Source organism: Sarcophilus harrisii, chromosome 1 (genome assembly GCF_902635505.1).
Source record: "Sarcophilus harrisii chromosome 1, mSarHar1.11, whole genome shotgun sequence".
NCBI lineage: Eukaryota > Metazoa > Chordata > Mammalia > Dasyuromorphia > Dasyuridae > Sarcophilus > Sarcophilus harrisii.
Genome location: NC_045426.1, coordinates 249,989,733 through 250,010,270, shown reverse-complemented (window position 1 = coordinate 250,010,270; position 20,538 = coordinate 249,989,733). Strand labels below are relative to the sequence as shown.

The 20,538-nt window shown below is 34.8% G+C and overlaps 1 protein-coding gene across 1 annotated transcript in view; it reads right to left on the bottom strand.

The window, feature by feature from the left end:
- Positions 1-20,538, bottom strand: part of OSTF1 (osteoclast stimulating factor 1) — a 57,166-nt gene that overhangs the window by 15,219 nt on the left and 21,409 nt on the right. Inside the window, exon 2 of the mRNA XM_012542873.3 lies at positions 7,368-7,414. Within this exon, the coding sequence (XP_012398327.1) occupies positions 7,368-7,414 (47 nt within the window). The remainder of the gene's footprint in view (positions 1-7,367; positions 7,415-20,538) is intronic.

Here is a 20,538-nt window from a genome sequence, read left to right as displayed (position 1 = left end):
TAAAGGCACTGATCCAAGTAAATTTTGTTGTTCAGGTATTTCAGTAGTGGGCAACTCTTTGTGACCCCTTTGGGGCTTTTTTGACAAAAATGGTAGAGTGGTTTGCCATTTTCCTGCCAGTCCATTCTACAGATGAGGAAATAAAGACAGAGTTAAGTGACTTGCCCAGGATCACATAGCTACTAAGTATCTGAAGATGGATTTGAATTTAGGAAGATGAGTTTTCCTGATTTCAAGTCCAGTGATCTATCCACTGTGCCAACTAGCTGTTCATGTAGATTTTAGATTTATATGTCCTTTAGAATTATTGAAAAGAACATTGAGCCTAGAGTCACAGAATCTCTGAATCCTGACTCTGCCATATACTATAACTTGTATAAAGCGATGTAGTAAAGTAGAATCAAGAAGTCCAAGCTGAAATCCTGTCTCTGCTAATTACTTTCAGGCTGGGTTCTCTTAAGACCTTATTTTCCTAATTTATAAAATGTGGATATTATCTATAATACTTTCTTCACAGGAGTTCTGTGAGAAAAGCACAATGCAAACCTTAAAATACTACATATACACACACACAAACATGGTGTCCCAAAGACAATAATACTGCGCATGCACACACCTGCCTCTGTATGTGTGTGTGTATGTGTGTGTTATAAATGTGCTGTAACTTGAAAAATTCTTAGACTTATGAATTTTCATCTTTGTCATATTTTCTGAGTTTTTAACAATTTTCTTTTCTTTAGAAGGGGAAGAATGGGAGAAATCAAACATAAGAATTTTTCCCATGTCTCTTGTTTGGCAAACAGGGGTGGGTCACCAATTTTCTATACTTGTAACCACACATTTATTTCTTATACTGGCTTTTAAGCCACAGGAAGCTGCATCAGTCTCACCACCCCCCAAAGAGTTTGACCTAAATTTCAAAGTCTGCTCAAGGCCTTACATTAAAAAGATTACCTTCTAACCAGATGATCTACCTTTGTTAGGGTGAATTTTCCATCTATTTTTCCTACAATATAATTGCAAATAGATAATATTTAATGAATAAAGTCAAAAGTAAAAGAACTTCAGATAGAATGAGAAGAGGACACAGAACAAAAGCATTTTCTTTGGTTGTCTGTTAGTTAATTCATTTGGTTTTCCCTTATTAAATGCTGGGGAATTTATGTAAGATTTAATTCCTTTTTTTATATCTGTATATGAATCTTTGTATGAAAGGTTAAGCTTATAATTTTTTAAAATTTTGGGAAATCAAAAAATTCCTGTGACTCACTTTATTGTGATATTCACTTTACTAATGGTGATCTGGGACTGAACCTGCAAGATTCCCTAGGTATGTCTGTACATATATAGGTATATATAAGATAGATACAAAGTAGGCACAAGGTCAAAGGGAAAGGCCTTAGCAGCTGAAGGAGGCTCATATTATCTGTATGCAAGGTGTATCTGTAAAGTGAAGAAACTGTCACAATTTTAAACCAAGACTTTTTAAATTTTTTCTACTCAAGACCCCTTTCTGCTTGAATCAAGGAAGCAGTGTTTGTGCATGCACAATGCAAAGTACACGTGTCTTCAGAACCAAGACTGCAGTGAAATCCCAAGATGCAAAACCTCAGATTAATTACAGATCTGACTTTGAATTGATTTTTGGTCATTGTATTCAGAAGCCTCTTGCAGTTGTCAAATTTTTCTAGACCCCCACATTAAATTAAGAAACTTAGTAAGTTAAACTGCCATATATCAAAACACATTTATATCCAAATATTAACATAGATAACTCATTGAAATTAGCAGTGAACTCAGGGCTTCAGTCACTTTCTCCAATTAAATTCATTTAAACATTCATTATAGGATTATTTTATCTAACAGTTCTGCCTAAGAATAGAATCTCAAAGCTAAAATAATGGGAACTCTGGAATTAGGACAGGGAATAATCTCCTATGGTCTTCAGGTGAAGGGCGCACACACATACACACACACACATACACACACACACACAGTGCCATACCCTTGGAAAGGAAGATGAACTCTTCCTAATTCTATATCAATTACCCTAAATGAATTCTCATCTTAAAGGAAATTTCCTGACAAAAATGACAGACCAATATCTAAGAGGTGAGTCATTAAAATGTATACTCATAGAGGAACAGTATGAGGTAATAGGCAGTTACAGAGGGAAGAACACCCACTGAGCAAATCCCAGAGGGTTTAATCTTAGACTTGTAAAGGTGGTTTAGAAGTACATGTGGAAATGTGAAGAGTTAAAAAGCTGGCAAATGTTGCTAAAGCTCCAGTCCAATATTCATTCCCTTCATCTCCTCATCCTATAAAGGCCTGGTAAACAGGATTGGATCTGAATGAGGTAGCAGTTGGCTTTCTTTTAAAGAGATCAATAGAGTATACTCTGGAAGACCAGAAATACGTCTTTGTTGTCTGCCCTAGTTTCTCTACTCTAGTTTATCCAGTTTAACCAGGTCTGTATAGGAAGCTGTTAGCGGGTGAGAAGAAATAACTAGATTGTAACTTACTGAGTCTGTCCTGTCCACCACTCTTTAAAACCAAAGACAGGAAATGGTGACCAAAAGAACCAAATGCAATGAGTCAAACCTGATGTGGTTTATTCATTTATCAAGGTTAAATTATCTTTGCCTTAACCCCTTAAGTTAGAGGTAGGTAGACACTTGGGGGACGAGGGGACATTGATGTCATCAATGGCAACATCAGCATCAAATCTAGTTCTGAATTATTTCCCAGCAGCTACCTTATTTTCCAAACCATGATCAGATTATAACACTTGTGAATAACTTTTCTTCTCCCAGGGGATTGATTGTTCAGCTATGTAAAGTTGACCACAGGGAGAATCCTATTTGGGCAATGCTGGAACACTTAGTAACATGTATATTCCAAAACTTAGTACTCTGTATATTCCAAGCTAGATCTGGGTTTAGAGAGTCTCCAAAGATGAAGACATCAAGTGGCCATTTATTTTTCAGAACTTTCTGTCAGTAATACTTCAGACAGCACAATAGACTACAAGCATCTAGAGAAAAGATGGTTTTCTTTTTTTTAAAGAAAGAAAGAAAAAAGAAATCAACAATCACACACACACACACCAAAAAAAAAAAAAGAAAGAAAAAGAACAATGGTTAAATGCCTATCCTATAACAAGACAGCATCCTAAGACTGGAAAGAATAAAAGTAGCATGAAACCTGATAGGGTGTCAGGAATCATCTAAATATGGCCTCTAAGAGTCCTTCCTGCTCTAAAGCAATCAATTAATCAGTCTAAAAACATTTATTAAGGCATTTATAATCCTCATCCTCAAGTAGTTTCAGCTTCTATTTAGGGAATTAAAATACACACAGAAAAGAGACTAGGTATTAAATGATTGGTGCTAATGAGTTTCAGGGATAAGTTCCAGCCAGATTGGCCACAATAAGCTTCAGGAATGAAGGAACTTCAAAGTTAGTAAGATTTGGGATAGGGGGGAAGTAGACATTTTAGCAGGGAAGAGTCACTTGAGCAAAGCTCACGGTCCAGAAAGTGCCAAACATATTTGATAAGAGAATTAGACCAGTGTAGAAGTAAAGTTAAGTACATACAGGAAAGGAATAAAAAAAAAGAGAAGGCTGAAAAAGAAGGTTGGGATTTGGTTTTGGAGAGCTCTGAAGGATTTTGGACATTATAGGAAGCATGGAGTTAACAGAAGGTTTTTAAAAATAGATGAGTGATAAGATGAAAAAAAGAGTATTGGATAAATTTGGAGTTAATATGTGAAATGGGCTGGAGTTGAGAGAAACTAGATACTGTTATATTGATCTAAAAGAAAAAAGTAAAAATGCAGCCCTGAACTAGGATAGTAAGGGAGTACAGATTTAATTATTTAAGAGTTAGGTTATAGATTACTAAGTAAGAGGGAACCTGGAGTCCATTTAATCCAATCCCCTCATTTTACAGATGAAGAAACTGAAGTCAAGGAGGTAAAGTAGTCAGCATAGAATCACAAAAGTAGGAAGCACCTGAGATTTGAAGCCAGGTCCTTTGGTTTCAGAACCAGTAATATTTCCACTATGCCACTCTACCTTAATAACCCAATTGATATGGAGGTCTAATGACAGATCAATCAGAGAGAATTTCCAGGTTTCAAGCCTATATAATTAGTCAAGTCATTTTCAGAAATAAGAGTTATTAAATCACAACCACTACAGGAATAATGATAGTTCTGGAAACAGCAATGCAAATTAATAGATTTTAATAATAATAGACCAGATGTGTGATTTCACTGATTGATTGAAATTCAGATGCAAAAACTTCCTTTCAAAGCATCCTCAGCAACTCCAAAGCAACTTAGCATCAACTCTGCAATTTATAGAGTTAATGAGCTGTCTGGAAGAATTGAAAAAGTAATTGATTTGTTAAAAAAACAAACAGAAAAAAGAAAAAGGAAAAAAAAATAGTATATGCCAGAGCCAGGGTTGAAAATAGATATTTCTGATACCAAGACTATCCATGATTTTTCTTAGTAATATTATTAATAGAAAGATATTTGGATAACATTTTGTGGTATACAAAGTGCTTTATGTACAGTATCTCATCTGATCTTATCACCTATATAAGAAAAACATTAGTATTCCCATCTCACAGAGGTAGCCTGGTAAAAAGAATAGATTTGAAGTTAGTAGTCTTAGGCTCAAATCCCATTTTTATCATTTACTCTATGACCTTTGAATTCAGCATTCTCATAAGATACAGATTCCTTCAAACTATAAATCTATGTTTTTGATTCTAGATGAACAAACAAGGATGAATGACATGTTTTTGGCCATAAAACTATTTAGAATTTGAACACAGAACTTTTGATTCTGAGTTTAGCATGCTTTCTACTATATCATACTGCTTCTCTGATATAAAAGGTTGAAAATTTAACTTTCTTTGTAGGAAGATGAATATTTCTTTTTTCTCTTTTATTTTTAATTGTTTTTTTCTGGTTGTACAAGTACATTAATTTGTTAAATAAACATTTTTTCTTTCTTTCTTTTTTTTTTTTTTTTTTTTTTTTGCTGTTGTAGAAAGCTTTATTAGAGTTTAATCAAAAAAGATGGGAATAATATGGAAGGATAGTCCCTAAGATTTTTTTGTTTGTTTGTTTTATCTACTTCCCTGTATTTCCCCCATCACAAATTCTAAATCTTTTTTTAAATAGCTTTTTATTTATAAGATATATATGCATAGGTAATTGCACTGACAATTGCAAAACCTTTTGTTCCAATTTTTCCCCTCCTTCCCCCCACCCCTTCCCCCAGATGGCAGGTAGACCAATACATGTTAAATATGTTAAATACAATATATGCATCATATCCATACAGTTAGTTTGTTGCACAAGAAGAATTGGACTTTGAAATAATGTACAATTAACCTGTGAAGGAAATCAAAAATGCAAGAAGACAAAAACAGAGAGATTAGAAATGCTATGTAGTGGTTCACACTCATTTCCCAGAGTTCTTTTGCCGAGTGTAACTGGTTCTGGTCATTATTGAACAAATGGAACTGATTGGGTTCATTTCATTGTGGAAAAGACTCACATCTATCATAATTGATCATCATATGGTATTGTTGTTGAAATATATAATGATCTCCTGGTCCTGCTCTTTTCACTCAGCATCAGTTCATATAAGTCTTCTACAGGCCTTTCTGAAATCATCCTGTTGGTCATTTCTTACAGAATAATAATATTCCATAACATTCATATACCACAATTTAAAATACACATTTCTTTATGAATCATGTTAGGAGAGAAAAACCATAACAAAAAAAGAAAAACCATGGGGGGGGGGGGGGGGGGGGGGGGGGGGGGGGGGGGGGAGAAGGGGAACAGAAGAAAAAGGAAAAAAATGAACACAGCATTTGAGTCCTTTACATGTGGGGATGTGGTAAAACTGGGACATTAATGCATTGTTGGTGGAATTGGGAAATGAGCCCATTCTGGAGAGCAATTTATCCAACATTTATCACTATCTTTTCCTGTCATATCAGCCAATTTGAGAGATGTGAGGTGGTTGGTACTTCAGAGTTATCTTAATTTGCATTTCTCTAATCAATAGTGATTTAGAACATTTTAATTTCATTGGAAGATGTATATTTCTAAAACATGTCAAATTTCACTAGAAGACAGGCTATCTAATTGGTACTTAGAAATTTGCTTTTAGAGGTCAAGAAACAGATCGAGAGGTAGCAGATTTCTACTAAAGACAAATAAATAGATGAATGGAGAGATCAATAGATAGAAAGATAAATGAATGTACCAATAAATAGGAAGACAAAGATAAATTAATGAACAGATTAATAAGTAGAAAGAGAACCATAGATATATATATGAGAGAGATGCATAAATGGATATGTATCAAGATGGAGATATGGATAGTGAATTATTTTTGTGACACAGAAGTGAAGATAAAGTTGTTTAAATATATTAAATTTGGAAGAGACAAAGTATGGAATCATAAGAGTAGAAGTCACACTGGTAGGCCAGAAGGAAGGAGATTTGATAAGATAAGAAAGATAACAGGACAGATAAATGAAAGGAAAAGACCCAAATCGGAGTCAAGGTCCAGCCTCTAGCTAATTCTGTGACATCAACAAAGGCACTTCCCTCTTCTAAGTCTTATTGTTTTTTATCTGCAAAACAAAGAAAATGGTTTGACAAAAAATCTTGTTTCCTTCTTGCTCCAAAATTCTGTAATTCTGGGATAGAAGGAGCAGCCAAAGAGGAAGAAAGAGCTTCAGGATAACAGAAAGCTGAAGAAAAAAATCTCAAGAAGGTGGTGAAGAATAGTGTAAATAATGCAAAGAGGAAAATATAAAAGAGAAGAACTGAAAAAAGTATATTGTTCATCTTTGAAAATGAAGGTTTAAGGAAGGTTGTTAGGAAAGGAGAAACAGAGAAAAGAAAGAAGGGAGGAATCAAGTAATTTTTAAGCCCCCAACTGTGTGATAATATTGGGAGGGAGGGGTGGTTAAAGTGCTTTTTAAATATTGCCTCAATTAATCTCACCAACAACCCTGGAAGGCACGTATTATTATCAGTGCCATTTTAAGTTTGAAGAAATGGAAGTTGACATAGTTTAAGCAACTTGCCTGAGATTTCACAGTGAGGACAGTGGAACAGGTAAGCAGCCACATACAGGAGGTTAAGGGGTGTGTAGATGACAGAGGCATTGGTAGGTAGATCACCCACTCTATGTGGGAAATGATTAAATATTTAATTTATTATTCAAAATTTATTCCTTCTAATCAAAAGTAAGACAAAAATTTGGGGTAAAAAAGAACAACTTAATTTTATTTTATAACTGAAGAGAAATTAAATACTTACAGTTCTGGGTTCAAATGTATACAGAGCTCGAAAGACTTTGACCTGCCCTGAAAATAAAAAAAAAAAAAATACAATTAATTTTCTTTTCTTTCTTTTTAGGTGAGATATTTGGGGTTAAGTGGCTTGTCCAGGGTCACACAGCTAGTAAGTGTTAAGTTAAGTGTCTGAGGCAAAATTTAAATTCAGGTATTCTAACTCCAGGTGCTCTATCCATTGTGCCATCTAGCTGCCCCTACAACTAATTTTCAAAAGAAAAATCTGCAATGCTATCTACCATTAGGATTTTAAGAAAATGCTATTATCATATATAAGTATTACAATACCAACAGTATGGTACATGTACATTTCAGCAATCCTAAAGTTAAACGAGTGTGAAATTTATGGTCATTTCCTAAACTAATCCAACTTCCTCATCTTCTTTTATATTCATAGAGACAACTGGATTACTTACTTACCAGGCTTCCAAACTCATTCTGCCCTTTCCTTCCTCCTATGTCTTTTACCCAAGATGTCCCCCACCCTCAAAGGCCCCCTTACCTCAAAGGTAAAGAACCACAGACCATCTTTTCCAGGGTGGGCAAATTAAGCCAGGCCTAAATTGACCCATTGCCTGTTTTTTGTATAGCATGAAATAAGAACATTTTTCTTTATATTTTTAAGTAAAATGTTATTTATATTTAAAAATGCAAAAAAACATTCTTAGTTCTGCTGCAGTACAAAAACAAGTGGTAAGTCAGATTTGGTCCATGGGTAATAGTTTCCCATTCTCTGATCTATTCCATTTTTATTTTATAAATAAGGATACTGAAGCCTAGAAAGGTAAAGGGAACTACCCAAAGTCACAGAGACAGTAAGTAAAATTCAAAACCTAAGCTGCACACAATCTCTAAGCTCTTCCCCTCCTCTGGTTTCTCATTTTCCTTGAGCCATAACTTTTAAATATAGTTCATCTTCAAGAAATTGGTGATTTATTTAAAGTGAACCTCTGGAGTTGTGCCCCATCTTAAATTCTGTACTAAATTCCTGAAGAAAGGATTTCTGTCTTAGACGTCTTCTCTATCTCTGCATCCTAAGCACACAGCACATTGGACTCACTATACTAGGTGCTTTTAAAATGTCTACACACACACACACACACAGAAAATAAATACTGAAGAGAAAGTACTATGTTTTTCAGGAACCTTTAACTATTTATTATTCTAGGTAATTTTCCCTTTTATTTTTTCAAAGAGAAACTCTGAATAATCATATTGGATTATTCTTCCAAAGCAGCAACACTACTTTGAATATAGTATGTATTTAATACAAATTGTAAATAACATTTGAAAACATTTTTCACAAAGAATTATTAAAAGTAAGTGTTATTTGTTCAGTGAATGACCTAATTGATATGCCTCCACCTTAGTTTCTCCCTCTTTCAGCTAAAAAAAAAACTGAGATTGATACACAAAAGACCTAGTTCATCCGTCTTTGATTTGGGAAAAAAAAAAAAATGCTTTCTTTCACCAGGTATTTAATCTTCATTTTCAGCAAAGGTCAGTTCCTTTCTAGCCCTAAATCTTATTATCTTTCTCCCAAACACTCACTTCTCACCTTTTCCATTATGCCCATGAGCACCAACATCTTTTCAATATAATAAAGGTCTTGAATATTAAATTACATAATAAATGAATGAAGTCAGTAACAGGAAACAGGCTTCAGGGATGGAAGGGACCTAACAAATAATCTAGTCCATCTTCGTTATTTTATAAATGAGGAACTTAAGACCCCCAAAGGCAAACCAGTTAGGTTAGTCATTAATTTATAAATGTTATTGTTCAGTCATTTCTGATATGTCTGACTTTCTGTGATCCATCTTGGCAAAGATACTGCAGTGGTTCACCAATTTTTTTTGTTCTCCAGTTCATTTTGCAGAAGAGAAAATTGAGGCAAACTGGGTAAAGTGACTTGCCTAGGATTATATAATCCTAGTAAGAGTCTGAGGTCAGATTTGAACTTGGGAAAATGAGTCTTGCTAAATAACTCTAGGTCTGATTCTCTATCCATTGTGCCATTAGGGACTTTAGCTGTTCCTAATATTTGAATCCAGACTCTCTGATTTCAAATCCAATTTTTAAAGAGTTACCTTCACGTCCTTTAAAAATCTCTCAGGAGGAAGAGGAGATTAGAAGAGTGAAACGTTGAAGAAATTTCTCCCACCTTAACTATTTCATTTTTTAAACATATTTCTTGTTATATACTCCCCACAAAAAAAAAAAATGAGTTAGCAAACTCATGTGGCTACAACAATTAAGTAGCTAAAAAGCACAATAAAGCAACACCCCCACACCACTTCATTGTTCACAAAAACTATAATTGTGTGTGCAATTAGACGCTAATACAGTTTTCTGATCTAATCATTAAAAAATATATATGATGCTTCTATTTTCCCTTTTTCCAATTCTCTCAAATAACCCACACTGTTTTGGGAGACTTTGAGAAACTAGATTTCTATAGCATTCTAATTTTTGTGCTGTTATTTTAAAACCATCCCATTGTGACTTAACACATTCTTGAAATGGATTAGATCGAGTTTTTAACCTTTTTTGCATAATTGTCTTACTCTGGCTATGTGATGAAGCCTATGGACTCCTCTAAATAACATTTTTAAGTGAATTAAAAATACATAGAATTAAAAGGGAAATCAATACTTCTCAAGTATGTCAGTACATGAGATCACATACTATATAGTAGCAATTCTAATTACTGCAGTAATTTCAGAATAGTGATAGGCATAAATAACATTTTAAGATACCCACAATGATGCTAACCAAACATGAAACTTATCAATGACTACAAAGATTATTGTGATTTATTGCTTACATTTAAAACTGAAAAAAATGCTAAATTTTAGTTAGAGACTACTGGAAATAAAGATTTAATTTTTTTTCCTATCAAAGATCATGGATCCCTTGAAATTTGTTCATGGGCCTAAGGTTAATTAAGAACTTCTGGACTAAACAATCTCTCCCTTCTTGATCTAGAAAACTATAATTCTATGGTTCTATTTTACATTGTAGTCATTGGATTCATTAGCTCAAAGAACCATAGACCTCAAGACCTTTGCCAACCTATCCTTATCTGTTCTTACCTTAGCACCATATCTGGCTCAATATTTTCTGGTATTAGAAAGTTAGTCTTCTCTTCTCCAGTGGAATTAGACTCGGAAAGTCTATGAGTAGGGCGATTAATGACTAACCATTCTTGAATTTATGCCACGGACAAACCTTTATGGTCCTGGCCCTTCTCCCCACCAAGAGTGAAGGCAAGTCAATATTTTCAACTGAATAATTTGGAGCTAAAAAAGAAAAAAAAAAAAAGTCGCACACAGAGGGGAGAAGCAATGATATAGCTATCATCAGGCCATTACAATGATCTTATTGGAAATATGAACTAATATTAACAGGAAGACTGAAAAAAAAAATGAAATTTTATCCATTATTCCTCTTTTCTGCCGTTATTCCATTGCTAGACAATGGATGACTATAATGTTGTAATAATAGTACTGGGCTGGACTTAGGAATTCATTGAGAAAATCCATGATTGGGTAGGACTCTCTAATCAATGCAATTTAGCAGCTCTGCAAACTAACTCTTAGATCAGTAGTACTTAATCTGGGTCTATGGATAGGTTTCAGTAGGTTGTGAACTTGGATGGTGAAAAAAAATTTACATTTTTATTATCACTAACTGTTTTGCATGACTGCACACATCAAATTGCTTGTCTTCTCAATCTGGGGAGGAAGGAAGTTCAGAAAAAAAGAATTTAGAACTCAAAATTTTAACAAATGTTAAAAACTATTTTTATATGTAAACACTGCTAACTAATAACATGTTTTCAATAACAATTCTCCTAAAAACTGAACACATAACATGTCTAAAATGTTCTGGCAGCAACAATGTCTCTAGAAATATACACAAGTTATATTTTAAACCACTTATTTCACAAGAAATACAAGTCTGATTGTTAAAAGGCATCTGAATGTTCCTAGATTTCCAAATATCCCAAGAGCAAGCTCCTATGTTCAAACATTTTGCTTTACTTTTTGTGTGTGATTTCTAATATCAAATGGCTCCTCCTCCTCTTCGACAGTATCAAGTTTGGTAGATCTGAAAAAATGTGAGACATTTGCCAAGACTATGTTTGTTTGTATTTTAAATATACACCCACACAACATAGAAAAAGGAAACAGCTCGCAACAATGGGGCCAAGAGAACATTTTTCTGCTGACCTGATGCTCTCATCAAGTCCTGAGATTAAGCTATCTGTACCACTTCAAACTTTTCAAAAAGAAGTTACAAAAGAGAAAACTTATCTTGAGAACAACTCAAACAAAAAACATTCAGAGTACCAACTGCTTTACAGTTACATTATCAGCAATTCAGATAGGTATGTTACAACTAATGAGTGTTCAACAATAAAATAAATTTTCAACTGGCTGACAGTCAACAGAAACTAACCCACTTGAGACGACACCAAAACTCTGTGACTGAATCTTTGGTAATTCACTCTAAACTAGAGATTCTAAACCCAGGGCCCATGAATATTTTTAAAATATACATTTTGATAACTATTTCAACATAACTGGCTTCCTTTGTGGTTCTACATATCTTTTTTTCTGCATTTAAAAACATTATCCTAATAAATGGATCCCTAGACTTAACCAGATTGCCAAAGGGGTTCACTACCCTAAAAATATTAAGAAATTCTGCTCTAAAGTATTCACACTTGAAAAAATAGATGTTAAGTGGATTAAAAAAAAAAAAATAAAAAAAAAAAAAAAAGATTGAACATTAACCTCCTGGTTAATGTTGAACATTTTCTGTAAATGACACATTAAAAACAGTTTTCAATCTTAACATCTTTCATTCTCAAAAACAAGATGCAAGTCAGAAGAAAATAAAACAAAGCAAAAGATAATTCTGAGAGGAGTGGAGTGGGTTGTTAAAAGAGAAAGTGAATGAGGGATTAGGCCTGGAGCCAAGAAGACTCAATTTCCTGAGTTCTAATCTGGCCTCAGACCCTGACCAGCTTTGTGATCACGGGCAAGACACTTAACGATGTTTGCCTCAGTCTCCTCAAAAGTAAAATGAGTTGAAAAAGTAAACAGCAAACCACTCTAGTATCTCTGCCAAAATTACACCAAAATGGGGACACAAAGAGATTAAAACAACCGAACATGTAAAAAATTTTTAATTAAAATTGTTCTTCAGATTTAGAATTGTTTATTTAAATTTAATTTATTAATGATCTTTACATATTTTCTTCTTCTATAGCAAATGGTCTAGAGTTCTCCAAAAAAGCAGCATAGTAGGCCAATATCACTGAAAGAGCAGTCAAAAAATTCTGCTACTTAACAATCCCTTTGATCTCCTAGAAACTCAAGATCTAACCACTGAATAGGATTTTAGCAAGGCTCAAATAAAATTCTGTATATGTGAAAGTGATTTGTAAACTATAAATTTCCATTGAAAAGTGGTCATATTCTTCAAGTTATGGAAGAATAAATAATAGAAATCTGGTACTTTGTGTATCAATACAGCTTTCCCTTCAAAAACCTCAAGGTAATGGTAGGGAAGATCACTTAATGGAGAATTATAAGCAGTTGCAAAATCTTCCCAAAGTTCCTTCATAATGGGACAGGCTGACGTCTGTACTATAAAACTATCTCCTGAGATGTCAAATATGCCAACATTTCAAACAAGGTTGGGAAGTTTTTAATAAAGTAAACAAAAAATATAAGACACAGGTAATGCTAAGGTATGGTTTTCTATGTCAACAACACATGACTAGCAGAAATCCTTAGGTATGGTTTAGTGGGCCTGTTTCTATTTGAGTTTGAGGTAATCAAATTAAAATTACTAGGATGGATAATGACTGCAGAGCTAAAGGAGACCTCAGAGACTATATGATCCAGCTCCCTCATTTTATATATGCTGTAAAGTAACCTGACCAAGTAGTGACCTATCCAACTACTAAGTGCAGACCCAGGATTTGAACACAGATCATTTGAGTCCAAATCTAGCCTGTACCATAATGACCATTTGTTGTGGTCTTGTTCTGTTACAAGGGAATTTAACTAACCTTAAAAGTTTTCTGATTTAAGAAAAGTACGATCCCAAAAAATATGATTGATCTGTAGGCACCTTGAACTGGGAGAGAATCTCATCTTTCACTTAGTGTGTTATTTATTAATTATTGATTTATCATTTATTTACTATATTGAAATAACATAAGTCAGGGGGCAGCTAGATGGCGCAGTGGGTAGAACACCAACCCTGAAGTCAGGAGGACCTGCGGTTCAAATTTGCTCTCAGATACTTAACACTTTCCTAGCTGTGTGACCCTGGGCAAGTCACTTAACCCGATATGCTTCAGCAAAAAAAAGAAAAGAAAAGAAAAAAAGAAAGAAAGAACATAAGTCTTTAGGAAGAAGGTAAGATTGTTCTCATCACACAAAGCAGGCAGACTCCCATGGCATTAAGATTCTGTCAGAATTTTCAGGTGCTCCAAGTCTACAGCAGGTCACCTTCATGCACAAAAATATAAAAGGCAGGTGTAAATGATCAAATGATTCCTTCCTGGAATTCATGCGTCTGATTATTCATGATCCTGTGGAGTTTTCTTGGCAAAAATACTGGAGTGGTTTGTTATTTTCTTCTCCAGCTCATTTTACAGATAACATAATTGAGGCAGAGTTAAATGACTTGCCAAGGATTCACATAACTAGTAAGTAACCGAAGCTTGATCTGAATTTTTGTCTTCCTGACCTGTCACTCTATCCACTGTGACACTTAGATGTCCCAAGAATTAAGGGTAAGACAAAGATTTCCCCTTTTGTGGTACATAGAGGATGAAGGGGTAGTGACATGCAAATGCCTCTTGAAACAGAAAAGGAAAGATTATAAAACAGGAAAAAAAGATTTAAGAAATTACCTTAAGTTATGAAATATAGGATAGTACAATATTTGTGCACTTAAGATAACTGAAGGTATCAGGCAAAAGTTTAATAACTTTGACAAGGAATATAGTCCAGCTCTCAATAGAACTAGCTCTTAAATCTACAGAACACTCTCTTTGTCCTGCATCAGCCTTCTGTTGAAAGTCCAAATAGAGAAATAAGTATTAACTTTGACATGGATTCTAGTCTGGCTCTCAATACTTTTGCCTACAAAGAGTTAACTCTCCTTTTATCCAAAGTCAGGTTTCTACTTAGAGACCCTATCTGGATAATGAGAGGAAGAAAACCTCTGAATTGGTCTGAAAGTCAGCTCCTTAGGCTCTCCTCTACAGCCTGACATTTAACACAATTCTTGCCCAAGATCATAAAGCTAGCAAGAGTCAAGGGCTGGATTTGAACTCAGGTCACTATGACTCCAGAGTTCATGCTCTATCCACTGTGTCACCCTAGTTGCCCCCACCTATGATACAATTTCAAAAAAAAAAATCTTCTAAAATCAAAAATTCAAAAAGAAAAAAAAAAAAAAAGGTTAAAATAAAGCTCTGGAACCCAGATAAACATTATCTGTCAAATTCCTTTTCATGTACTATCATTTCTTTTTTATGTCACAAATGCTCTTCAAAAGGAAACTTTAAAAGTGAAATCTTTGCTGTACCTTCGTTGAAAAACAGAAGAGAAATGAAGCAGTAGCAACAGAGAATAGAACTAATAAGATGCTGAACTACAGATATGCCCCATACTAAAATAAGTCAAAAGCCTGTAAGTATACAGGATGACTAAACTATAAACAAAAATTTCACCATTTAATTACATTTATCTACTATATCTTTCTTCCAGTTCAGAAATAATACATTTCAGCAATACTATCCAAACTATAGAGCTTTAACAACATGTTTTATGTGATTTTCCAATGACTTCTCTAATAAACTCTCAAGAAAACAATTGCAAAAATAATTTTAATCATAAATCTGCACGTAAGCAAGTCACAAGACTGAATCAGATTAATTTACAAAGAAAAAGCTAAATTTCATATGCATGGTTTCTGGAAGTATTTTTTAATGCACTATGACATAGTAATGGGCAAGGGAGAGAGTATTTCTTAGATTAGTAACCACTTATACCTTTATGATTATTTGTATAGTACCTCAACTGTATGGGAGTCTTAGTGAATATGCCATAATAAAAACTTGTATTTACAAAGGATTTAAAGTTTTCAAAGTACTTTATTACAGACTTTAATTCATTTGAACCTCACTACATCATGAAAATACTCAACCTGGAAACTACCCTTAGTCCAACTGTACTAGAAGGGTGGAAAATCCTACTTATAAAACTACATAAAACTCTTTTGAGATTTATTCTAGCATGGAATATCCTAATATTTTGATCATTTGCTAAAACCATAATCTTTATAAGGGCATGCCTTTCTGGATGCAAATCAGAAATCACATGTCTACTTCCTTTACAATTTTTCTCCTTTTGCTTCTCCACTTTGTGTCATCTCTAGTTACTCACAATTTTTATTCTTTGGAAAATGTGTTATAATTTTTAGCCATATAACATCTTTGGGAGAATACTGTTGTTTAAAAAACAATAATACTATTGAGTCAGGGAGCAGGGTGGGATCAAGAACATACTCTTTTTTTTAAATATATGAGATATAAAAGTTAATAAATCTGTAATGCTCTCTAACATGTAGAAAGTCTCTTGCTAGTTTCTGGTTGACCTAAGAATGATACAGATTCTTAAAAAGAAACTAATAATCTTACAAAATGTCATAAGGATTCAGCCACTTAAAGGGCAATGGTCTTGTCTTGAAAATCAGGAAACCTGGGTACAACTCATTATCTAAAGTCAATAATATTCTGACTACGAAATTTCTAAGGTTTCTCTTAATACTAAAATATTTATTATTGTCTCTTACTTCTCTATCATCCACACAGTTGCTAAATTTATATTCTTAATACAAAACTCCTCTGCCATTTAAAATTCCTCACCACCCCTACACATTCCACCCTACCTAGGTTTGTGAAAATAGAGGAAGCATTCTCTGAGATTAGTTTCTTCATACTACCTACATCAGTGGGTTTTAAATGGAGTTTTAAGTACTATATAAATAAATTGTTGTTGATGTACACACTAAGAAAATTCAGTCAATAAGCACTATATGTTAAACCCTGAGATACAAAGGCTAAAAAGAAAAAAATCCCTTTTCTTAAGGAGCTCAGCCTAATAGATAATTTACATGTATTCCTATCAAAAGGATGCTTTCCCAACATGGATATGTCATTAAATACAAAAATGTCAGAACAGTGTAGTGGGAAGACAGCCAGACTTAAATGCAGAAAAAACTAGATTCAAAATTTACCTGACTCTTTCTAGCTGTGTTAACTGATTCTTTGTGATCTTATTTGGGATTTTCTTGGCAAAGATACTAGAGTGGTTTACCATTTTCTTCTCCAGCTCATTTCACAGATGAGGAAATAGAAGCAAACAGGGTTAAGTGACTTGCCCAGGGTCACATGGTGGTAAGTATCTGAGATCAGATCTGAACTCCGGAAGATGAGACTTCCTGACTCCAAACTTGGTACTCCATCTACTACATTGCCTAGCCTTATTACCAAAGAAAAATCTGCTCAGCCACAGCTGTTTTCTATGATTATCAATTACTGACCAGTTGCCAATATATCAGTGGAGAGAATTTTTACAACAGGAATTAAACACACACACACACACACACACACACACACACACACACACACGCAAATGAAAGGTCATTACACCTCCACTCCCACCCAGCCCTATTCCTCAAAAAACCACATGTGCACTTCCATGATGAAACAGGATGTTTTCTTTCACACAGTACACAAGCCAACTAATGATATTTAAAAATCAAGGCCATCCTTTTTATTACTAAGTTAGAGGAAACAGCTGTACATGTTGGCCCAACGTGGCTCTCCTGAGCTTTGATGGATTACAGCTTCCATAAAATGCAATGATGAAGCAAGAGAACAGTCTGCTCCTGTGATTCATAATTATTTCATTCCACAAAAACCTGCTTCTTTGGGATGTCACATAGAGAAACAGTATTGCTTGACAAGGAATTGATGTTATCAAACAGTAGCAGGCAAGAGCTTTAGAAACATGTAAAATGCCCATATTCATAGCCATATGTTCTGAAATAAGTGAAATTAATTTGAGTAAAACCAGATGTATAAAACCAATTACAAATTTAAAAAGAAAAGTTCTGACAACTGATATAATATTTATAGTACCTCTCCACTCTGTCACCTCCCCTGACAAAGTTAGTAATTCGAACCATTTCTTAATTGCATCAGCACAACTGGAGGACTCTGCCTCTTTTCAAATAAGTGACCAGTGTTTTCTGACAAAAGGTTACTGTTTCATTAACAGTGAGCCTTTTAAAAGTTCTTTTTTGCCTCCTTTGCCCTAGAATTTGGGGTACCATTCTGCATTTCTTTCATATTTTAACAGTCACTTTTATATACTGAGATCTAGTAAGCTTGTCTTCTTTTTCCTTTCAGGATTAAAAAAAGAGACTCAGAATTTCAAGGAAAAGCATGTTGCCGAAATTCTGTCATAATTGTATTTTACTACTTTGTATGTTATATGTATGTTATAGACAAATAGTCACTGATTGATTTTCAAATAAAAATGAGTAAAAGCTGAAGTGAGACAGAACCACCCTCAATTGGGAGAGACTTGAGAGTATACAAATTCACAAAACCCTTTCTTTCCTGAAAGAATCCAAATGCTTAAAATGAACTTTGTAAGATTCCTCCTCACAAGGTGAAGTCTTAAACCTTAGGTTGTTTCACCCCTACCAGTTCCCATTTGAGAGGCATAGTGTTTCTGCTATTTATGAGTTACTTCACCTTAGAGCAGTCAACTAAATATCTCAAGCTTTCATTCCTCATCTGTTAAATGAAGGATTTAGGCCACCTAGCCTCCAAGATCCCCTTGCAGCTTTAAATCTGTATGACCCTGTCATTTGGGGGTATCTGTAAAGCCAACCTGTAAGAGAAAGGCAAAAAAAGGGAACCTAGAGGGATATTTGCTTTGGCAAGAGGAAAGGTAGAATACTTGGAAGTCTAGCTTCAGAAAAAAAAAATAAACTGGAAGCCTCAGGTGAAGTTTGCTCTCAGGAGACAGATTAGGCAGCAATGGAATTAATGAAAAGTAAACTCCCTTCATGACTTCAGACTGTAGAACCTCAGTTTCCTTATTCATAAAATGCAATGATTAGTCTTTCAGCAAGAGTGATCTTGGATAATCCTTTGGCCTTTTTGGGTGTGGTTTTCTTTAGGTGATTTCTGAAGTTCCTTTGCAGGGTAGCTAAGTGGTACAGTGGATAGAGTAATAGCTCAGAAGTCAGGAGGACCTGAGTTCAAATTTGACTTTCAGACACTTAACACTTCCTAGCTGTGTGACCCTGGGCAAATCACTTAACCCCAATTGCCTTGGGGGGGGAGGGGGGAAGAGAGAGAAAGATATTCTGACATGATTTCTAAAATCCCTTTCCATTCTAAAATTTTTGTATTTTACTTATATTTTCTTACCTCTCTAATCCCCTGTACACAGTTACTAAATGTATATTTCTAATATATAAATCTGATCGTGTCACACCCCGTCACCACCACCACCACCCCCCAAAAAAAATCAAAACCGTTTCCTTATTGTCTTTAGAATCAAATAAAAACTTCTCTGGTATTTAAAACTCATCATATCCTGGTTCCACCCTACCTTCCTAAGTTTATTATATAGTTTCCCCCCTTCACATACTATCTTCACAAACAGTACAGTCAATTTGGTCTCCTTGCCATTCAAAATACACAGCCTTTCTTCTCCCTTCTCTGTAACTTGGTCCTGTGCCAAGCCTAGCCTGCAACCCTGCTCACCTCCACTTCCTAAAATCTTCAGTTCACTTTAAAACAGCCCAGGCTTCAACTCTTACATGATTTCAGTTGCTAGAGTCTTTTCCAAGAAATCATCTTCTATTAACTCGGTATATGGTTTCCTATATACTTGCATGTGTACATGTCATCTCCTCTGAGAGAACTGAAACTCTGTAGGTACAGGGGCTGTTTTATCCAGTTCCAGTCTCCCACAGCCCCTCGCACAATGACTGGCATGTTTTGTTGTTTAGTCAAATCTGACTTTTCATGATCCCATGGACCATAGTGCACCAACCTGTTTTATTCTCCACTATTTCCCTAAGCTGATGCATTGATATCACACAGGAATCATTTAATACATGTTTGCTGATTTCACTATAAACAGGACAGATATTCAATTCATTTTACTATTCCTAAACCAAACATACATATTTTCTTTCTCTTCCTCTCTTGCTCTCTACCCTTCTTAGTGTTCTTCCTCTCCCATACTTCCCACATCTCCGTCTCCCATATCTACTACTTCTCTCTGTGTGTCTCTGTATCTTTTTCACTCTCTTTGTGTCTGTCTCTCTCTCTCATATACACACACACACACACACACACACACACACAAAACTTACTTTTGCTCTGTCCCTTTAAATGTGTCCTGTGTAAGAAGATAAGATGCTCAAATTCTAGCCCTATGTACTGGAAAATTTTTATAACATCTCAACAGAAATTTCTTAAGTACTTTTATTAAATTATAATGTCACCCTCCATTTGCCTTCATGGGTTTCTAAGTCACATATGGATCTAAAATACACAATATTTCTTCTCCCATCTTTGTGACTTGGTCCTGTGCCAAGTCTAGCCTGCACTCCCCTTCTCACCTCCACTTCCTAAAATCTTCAGTTCACTTCAAAACAGCCCAGATCTCAACTCTTACATGATTTCCTCAGTTGCTAGAGTCTCTTCCAAGAAATTATCTTGCATTGACTAAAAAACTAAAAAGTTTTTTATTTTATTTTGTTTTTGAAAACCAACTCTGTAGTTCAATATTTCAAGCAGCCAGAAGTCTACTGCTGTGGGTACACTTTCCACTGTAGAATGTTTTACCCCAGATCTTACAAATAATAGAGTTTCTATGGGGGAAAAAATGCAGCCAGTACTTTGAGAATGTGCCTGTGTGGGCTTAGCTCAGCTGGCTCTCAGATCACAAACATCATTAGACTTGTTTTCAACTTGACAATCTGCCTTCCCCTCTACTGGCATAATC